Source organism: Anguilla anguilla, chromosome 8 (assembly GCF_013347855.1).
Source record: "Anguilla anguilla isolate fAngAng1 chromosome 8, fAngAng1.pri, whole genome shotgun sequence".
Taxonomy (NCBI): domain Eukaryota; kingdom Metazoa; phylum Chordata; class Actinopteri; order Anguilliformes; family Anguillidae; genus Anguilla; species Anguilla anguilla.
This window is the reverse complement of record NC_049208.1, coordinates 34,801,332-34,810,186: the sequence shown is the minus strand read 5'-3', so window position 1 is coordinate 34,810,186 and position 8,855 is coordinate 34,801,332. Positions and strand designations below refer to the sequence as shown.

General features: G+C 40.6%; 1 gene segment (V, D, J or C); it reads right to left on the bottom strand.

Annotated features, from left to right (window-relative positions):
* Nucleotides 1-1,332: 1,332 nt before the first annotated feature.
* On the bottom strand, nucleotides 1,333-2,681 carry LOC118233509. The segment is given in 2 exon segments: nucleotides 1,333-2,460; nucleotides 2,630-2,681. Coding segments are annotated over 2 exon segments (381 nt in total).
* Nucleotides 2,682-8,855: the final 6,174 nt, after the last annotated feature.

The following is an 8,855-nucleotide window of genomic DNA, read 5'->3' as shown; positions in this document are numbered from 1 at the left end:
AACTTTAAAAATGTGTTAATTGGAAATGAATATATATCATTTATTGAGTCAGTGGTTTAATTCTAAATAGGTTTTCATTCCTGTCTGTATAGTATATTTGACACAAATGTATTGAGAAATGACTAAGAAATATTACATGAGTTTTCTTTTCATGGAAAATACAATTATAATTACTAAATTACTATATACCAATTTATAAGAGACTCAGACAGAGACCAGATGGAGGTGATGAGAGGTTCTGTGTGAAATAACTTATCTGGAATCAGTTAAGGAGGGGCAGTCCCAGCTCTGGAGGCCTGCTGAGAGGAGCAGTGATGTGTGAGCGCGCTCAGTGCAGTTCTGTGCAGCAGGATGTGTGCTCTGCTCACACTAACCCCCTGGGGACGGCCCAGACACCTGGCCACAGTGCTGCTCTATTCCCAGATTGAGTCAGTCCCACTGAGGGACAGCAGAACCAGCCTGCCCCGCCCTGCATATGCAAATCTGAGTTTCACCCCAACAGCTTGCAGTTTCTCAGCCCAAAATACCCCACCACTGAGACAGCTGTTTGAGCTTGAGAAGGTAGAGGGCTCATTTTCATAGTTAGCTAAGAATAGATTAGAGATTTCACATGTGAGGAAACATGCACCCTTACTTATCTGTGCTGAAAAATAATGTGATACTTTAATTTAAAGTTTAAGTATCACAATATAAGAAAACTTAAAATGTCTATAATCATAAATACTGTGAAATCTAAAAATTCAATTGTGCATTCAAGTGAGAAAATATTTTTTAAATGAAGATTAGCAGCCAAGAAATAATTATGCTTTCATTTTAAATGCAACAATGAATAAAGTAAAGAAGAATGCATTCTCGATTCATAAATATTTAGAAAACAACATATTCAAAAATTTGATGATTACAATTTCTATTTGTATTTCACATTCTCCAAAGATTGTCCAAAAAATTGTATTTTCTCCATTTTAAAATTTTCAGTGGCTTCAATGAATGTTTTAGTCATTTAGTGTTTCCTTGTGATTTCATGGAGTGAAAAATTTAATTGTATCTGTTCCACTTCTTGAATGGAGAAAAAGAGGTCTCCATAACTATAAAATTATTGGTTAAAACATTATTTTGGAGTTAAATAATTGAAATTTTATATTAAATTAGTCCTGTTCCATGCAGCAGCAGGTAAGAGTGCACCCATTTCTTCTCCACTCAGAAACTTCTGCTGTTTGGTGTGTCGGGGGGGGGGGGGGGGGGGGGTCTCTTACAGTTGGTGACCTTGACACTTGACGGGTATCTGAGGGGTTTTCTTACACTTTTATATATTCCATCCTTCAAATTTCCAGATACACAATGATGCATTTATTCAGCAACCACAAACAGGTTTTGATAATACTAACCCAGTACTGACCCCATGCCTGAAATATAATGGATGCCTGTGCAATTGAATACATTAAGCTCAAGGGATATCAATTCAAAATGAATGCATTGATATCCGTTGAGTTTAAAATGATCAAATTTAATAATATGGGAGCTTGTTATGGAAGTCTATCCATGCTGTATCATGCAAAGTTGCGTTTAAATTGAATAACTAACGAGAAAATTTGAAACTTAAAAACAAAAGATGATCGTGCCAATTAAAGAAATACTGTTGCAGAAAATAATAAATTCTGCGATTCAGTTCATTGTGGCTGAGCTGTCACCAGGATACCATCTGAACAAAAACACCTTTAATTACATAAACACTGATGTATGTATTCAACTTAAAATACCCTTCAGACAGCAGTTCATTTGAAATCCCACTCATTCCTCCTCTAGGAGAAAGTACACATCCTCAGCTTAGGGTGAACTCCAGGTGATCATTGCTCCTTGTGAGCTGAAATACGACATGTTTCCTGTGATGCTGAGGTACAGTAGTGTGTGTGGTTCAGCAGCAGCTCTGCTATGGATTCTGTGTATGACACAGAGTAGCTCCTCTTCAGTACAGAGAGGCATACATTTAGGGCAGAAGCTCATTGTCGCCCCCTACTGGTACACTGGCAATATGTCCCAGATCAGTGCCTCCCCCTCAGCACCTGCAGTAGGTCCCAGCTGCAGCAGTGCAGTCCCTGTGCAGTCTGATTGAAGGAGGTTTTTGTACAGCTCTCTAACACTGTGTGAACACCCAGCTACCACTGATCAGATGTAAACTCTGACAGTAATAATCTCCTGCGTCTTCAGCCTGGACTCCAGTGATTTTCAGTGTGAACTGAGTCCCAGATCCAGTCCCACTGAAACGATCAGGAATCCCAGACTGGCGACTTGTGGCCCAATAAATCAGAAGTTTAGGAGCCTGACCAGGTTTCTGCTGGTACCAGCTGAGACGGTCATTGCTGTAAACACTCTGACTGGCTGTACAGCTGATAGAGACAGTGCCTCCCAGCTGAATAGACTGAGCTGCTGGATCCTGAGTCAGCACTATATCTGCCATTGATTCTGAAAAAAAATAAACGTAAGTTTGAACATAAATATTTCAGCAAAGTGTTTATATAATTGTGAACTTGAATATAAAACAGCAAAAGATTTTGTGAAAAATTACCAAACATTTTCTAAAATATGACGAAAACCCCAAGTGATCAAATTCGATAAAATTTGATTTTCTCACCCTGAGCAAAGAGTCCCAGCATCACCAGCAGTAAAAAGACCGACATCATCATAATGCTGCCTGTGTCAGTGTCTGTGAAAGGACTGGACAGTCACTGATCAGTACTGGGGGTCTTAAACTGTGTGGAGCAGTGAGGCAGGACAGGTATGCAAAGCCCCTTCCTCTATACAAATCCTGTCACACACAGTTAGAGGAGCTCTGATGTGTGAACAGCAGTGGGTCTACAGAAAGCTGGGACACGTGCACTACTCACTGTTGCTTTTACACAGTCAAACACTAAAATGACGATATTATTGTTTCTGACATTGTTCTGTATGCTTTGATGGCAGGTTCATTACAAGAGTTCGGAAAGTCAATAACATCCATCAGGTGCAGGGAATTATTCATTTACAGAATATCCATATATAACTAATGAAAACTGAAATACTGTAAACTGTCAATGTTCCCTGTTTTCACGCAAAAGACCTTCTTTCTCAGTATCTAGTGCAGTTGTTTTTTTACAACAAGCAATGAAGATGCTTTCTTTTTCAATATTCAAACAACAGCACTAACCTTGAAATATGTATTCTACATTATAAATAAAGATTTATTATCATTTTTGTCCCGAACAGTAATTCCTCCATAAAATCTGGAGAGCACAGAAAATCCTGCTCTTTCCCATGTGCAGCCAGCAGCCTCTAATATTCATTTTGCTATCAGCCAGCTGAGCAGCACAGCCACTGAATCTGGGAGCTCACACTGTGCTGCTGGTACAGATAGACTGCAGGCAAACAGTCAACCAGAGGAATCACTCTGTCCTCAGTGAGAAAGGGACAACTGAGCTGAATGAATCCCTCCCTCTTATGGTGACCATGCAGATAATGATGTGTTCCCTTCTACACAGCAGCTCACAGGATTGGTCAGCAGTGCCTATCAGGCTGTAGTTTGTGCTCCTTTATTATGGTGTTAGAGGATCTGATCCGAAGCAGCAGTGGTGCTCTGATTGGTCAGGGTGTGTAACAGCAGCCTGTGTGATGTGTGCTGGGAGAGCTCTGGACTGAGTGACTCCACTGTGCTGTTCACTGCTGCAGGGTTCTGTGACATCTTGTGTTAAACTTTTTTTACAAAGAATTCAAAATGCATAATCATTGGAAATTCATCGAAATAACATTCCTAAATAAAGGCAGGATGCACTGAAATTAAAATGTAGTGTAATCTTTTTGAATAGGGAATCTGAATGATTCCATAATAATCCACTGAAGCTCAATGTTTTCGAGCAAAGCCCCTCAATGTCTCGGGTGAGTAGCTCCCCCCTCAGCACCTGCAGTAGGTCCCAGCTGCAGCAGTGCAGTCTCTGTGCAGTCTGACTGAGGGAGGTTTTTGTACGGCTCTGTATCACTGTGTGAACACATGAACACTGTGGTAACTCTGACAGTAATAATCTCCTGCATCTTCAGCCTGGACTCCAGTGATTTTCAGTGTAAACTGAGTCCCAGATCCACTCCCACTGAAACGATCAGGAATCCCAGACTGGCGACTTGTGGCAAGAAAAATCAGAAGTTTAGGAGCCTGACCAGGTTTCAGCTGGTACCAATGGAGTTGCTCGTCATCAAAGTTTTCGTAAACGCTCTGACTGGCTGTACAGCTGAAAGAGACAGTGTCTCCCAGCTGAACAGACTGAGTTGACGGAGTCTGAGTCAGAACTATATCTGCCATTGATTCTGAAAAAGAATAAGTTTGAACATAAATATTTCAGTAAAGGTTTTATAAATGTGAATTTGAGTATAAAAACAGCAAAAGATTTTGTGAAAAATTACCAAACAAAAATATGACCAAAACCCCCAAGTGATCAATAACAATGAAATGAGATTTTCTCACTCTGAGCAAAGATTCCCAGCATCACCAGCAGTAAAATGTTTGACATCATCATAATGCTGCCTGTGTCAGTGTCTGTAAAAGGACTGGACAGTCACTGAGCAGTACTGGGGGGTCTTAAAGTGTGTGGAGCAGTGAGGCAGGACAGGTATGCAAAGCCCCTTCATTTATACAAATCCTGTCACACACAGTTAGAGGAGCTCTGATGTGTGAACAGCAATGGGTCTATAGAGAGCTGGGACACATGACTTACTCACAGCTATGTTTTATCCAGTTAAACACTCAAATGTCAATATTACTGTTTCTAACTATAGACTGTATTATTATATTATTTCTTGTTGTGCGTTGTCATCAGAAGCCACAGTAGCACTCTGTCATTCTTGTGGTTACATGGTGAAACCAATATGTATATAAATCCCTTTAAATAAAAGCTATGATTCTGAACACTATCCATGTTTGAATTGTTTGTTCACAAAACAAAATCTTTGGAGTATAAAGTAAAAATATGTCTTTGTCCCAAATACTATGGTGTTCACTGTGTATGGGAAATGTAGTAGAGGTAAACATGATGAAAGTGCAACAGTCTAAGTGGTTATTAGGCTGAAGAATGGGCTGCTGGGTAAGATTGCCGCATGCGGTACATTAGTGAGATTCATTGTCTCAGACTGACTGTGGCCAGATATCCTGCTGGGTTGATGCACAACTAGCTCTGTTTCAGCCAAGGGATTTATGGAAGGGATTCAGTCGATGGGGTGAGAAATGCTGCTTGAGCAAATCGCTGTTGGCCATCCGTGCACCAGTGGCTTGCCCCATGCGCACGCGTATGATTGGATCTCCTCCACCCCTTTTCTGCATGTGCGCAGCTCTTGTGGCTGCAGAGAAAAGAAGCAGCTAGGTGGAACTGTGTCATTTTGAGGAGAAATGTGTGTTGTCTTCACTCTCCTGAACTGGCAGCATGACCATACATGAGAGCATGCTTGGACGTAGTTTGCAAATTAGGCATACCAAATTCAGTGCAATTGGAGATGATGAATTTAAAATTGACTGCATAGCTATGATACCAGCATGATTCCATCTGAAAATAAATACCTTTAATGACACCAGTTATGATCTATCCATCCATCCATCCATCCATTATCTATACCCGCTTACCCTGGGCAGGGTCACAGGGGGTTCTGGAGCCTATCCCAGCATGCACTGGGTGAGATGCAGGTAACCAATTATCATCTATGTATTGAATACATACTCAAAATGCCTTTCTGAAAGAAATCTATTTGAATATCCCTCTCATTCCACTTCTGGGAGAATGTTCACATACTCTGATATTGGGTGAACTCAGCCAAACCTGGTCATCATTGTTGCTTGTGAAATGATTCTATGTGTTTCCTGTGATGTTGTGGTACAGAAGTGTGTGTGTTTCAGCAGCAGCTCTGCTATGGGTTCTGTGTGTGACACAGAGCAGCTCCTCTTCAGCACAGAGAGGCATACATTCAGGGCTGTGGCTCATTGTCGCCCCCTACATCCCAGCTGTAAATACTGGTGTTCCAGATCAGTGCCTCCCCCCTCAGCACCTGCAGTAGGTCCCAGCTGCAGCAGTGCAGTCTCTGTGCAGTCTGTCTGAGGGAGGTTTTTGTACGGCTCTGTATCACTGTGTGAATATATTTTTACTGTTGATGTAGTGAAAACTCTGACAGTAATAATCTCCTGCATCTTCAGCCTGGACTCCAGTGATTTTCAGTGTAAACTGAGTCCCAGATCCACTCCCACTGAAACGATCAGGAATCCCAGTCTGGCGTAATTTGGCATAATAAATCAGACGTTTCGGAGCTTGACCAGGTTTCTGCAGGTACCAGCTGAAACAGTCATTGGCAATGTTGCAACTGTAAACACTCTGACTGACTGTACAGCTGATAGAGACAGTGTCTCCCAGCTGAACAGACCGAGCTGCTGGATCCTGAGTTAGGACAACTTGTGCCATTGTTTCTGAAAAATAAAATGGAAAAGAACATTTTAATATAAATATTTCTCTCCATTACTAATATTCCTGGAAATAATGAACAGAAAGAAACTGGAAAATTTTAATGAAAAGTAACAAAACATTTTTTTTCTAAATTATCATCAAAATTAAAAGTGATCAATTAAAATGAGATCGAAGTCTCTCACCTTGTACAAGGAGTCCCAGCATCACCAGCAGTAGAAGGTTTGACATCATCATAATGCTGCCTGTGTCAGTGTCTGTGAAAGGACTGGACAGTCACCAATCAGTGCTGGGGGCCTTAAAGTGTGTGGAGCAGTGAGGCAGGACAGGTATGCAAAGCCCCTTCCTCTATACAAATCCTGTCACACACAGTTAGAGGAGCTCTGATGTGTGAACAGCAGTGGGTCTACAGAGGGCTGGGTCACATGCTTTACTCACTGCTATTTCATCTAGACAACATATTTATTGCGTGCATTAAGTGAATTATTTATGAAATTAGATTTCACTTTTATAGATCCATAATTGGTCACGGGTGACAGCATTTTGACTAATATTCCAGAAAATGTGTATTTAATAAATTTCTGTGTTTGTTCTGATAAACTTTCAGTATCGGAAATGAGAAATTCAGTGATATCATACATGCACAGGAAATTATTCAAATGTCGTCTATCCTTGTGAAAAGAATGTGAACTAAAACACTGTTAGAATGACATTTTCCTTTTGTCGTTATGAGCAGGTCCTTCCTTCATATTTAGCACTGTAGTTTTCAGATGATTGGAATGAGGTTCTTTGTGTTATCAGAGGGATTACTGTGCTAACTGTAGAAGGGAAGTCCAGTGCAGCAGTGGAACGTCCATTATTGTTTCATCACTGATTTATTTTTCATTTTTTTAAAATTCATTCAAATTTATTGAGTCATGCCTTCCATCCTCCATCCCCATTCTTTCAATGTCCTCCATCATTTTGTGAGAGCACAGAGAAACTATATCTCCCATAATGCACATTCTCCCAGCAAACACTTCTTTCCCTGCACTGCAGATCACTCATTTACATGTACATCCTATTCAGCTTATATAGTCAGACTACTCCATTGTGTGGCTGCATTAAACTGCACTGGTTCGGTCTAAATGTAATACCAGCCTGGGGTTTTTTTTCCACAAAGCAGGGTTACTGAGTTAGCTGGGTAACTGTGCTGAGTAAAACCCAGAACAGCTCTTTTTACTTCAGTCCATGTGCCATATTTTGGAGGATTCTGGGTTTTACTCAGTGCACTTATCCAGCTAACTCAGTAATCCTGCTTTATGAAACAGGGCCCTGTAGTTTCCTCTCCCTCATTATACTGTAGTGCTTTTATATCAGGAGCAATACAGCACTCTCTGTTTCCGCCCTGTGGTCACGCAGTGTAACGACAGCTTGTGCCATGTATAGAAATGTAACCCGTAGTGGTGTCCTCTACAGCCATAGAATGCTGATTACTATGCTGAAAATTTGGAAGGGAGCACAGGGTCAATCATGCATTACTTATTCAAATTTGGCCAAAATTGAACTTAAATGAGTCTTCAGTAAGCATGAAAATTCCACCTATTGTAAATTATGATGATACTTTTGAACAATGTTTTTGCTCACACCTGCATCCATGCAAATGAATGAGCGAGATTTCCTATGATGTATCAGTTTAATCACAACCAAGGATGAAAGTGAAGTCAGTGCTGAAGATGGAGCTGAGTTTGGAGTTTGGGAAAGAGCAGGAGGAACACTGCTGGGGGGTATGAGAGCCACTCTCATCACTGAATTCTCTGTAGCCGGTAGCTCATTGGTATTCGGTATTAATTTCCAAAGATGCTGTGCAACTACAGGACATGAATTATCCTAGAATGTTTCTGGGTCTCATCATCAAAATTAAGGGAATATTGACCAATGTCCAAAAAATCTGTTTAGATCCTTCATTATAATTTACCCCTGGAAAAACCTCAAATACGTACAAACTTTACATTCAAGAAATTTCACTTGTGTGTGTTGAGTCCCACCTCTGGTCCTGTAAACGTAATTGAATAGTAATTCACCACTCCAGTCATTAGTTAAATCTGTTTATATTTCCTTGTGTTTACAACGTACTGATACCTCAGGTGTGTAAGTGTAAGTTTCTCAAGTGTATTCCTTCAATGAAAGGTTTATGCTGATAAAATTTAAATGGATCTTAACAGGAAAGTATTGGATGTGCTCACATTAATATTTAAAGAAATGGCATTAAATATTAGAATAAGAAAGTTATTATTGCACAAAACAGCTCAGAATTTGAGCAGAGCCCCTTGTGGTCACAGCCCAGTGGCTCCCCCTTCAGCACCTGCAGTAGGTCCCAGCTGCAGCAGTGCAGTCTCTGTGCAGTCTGACTGA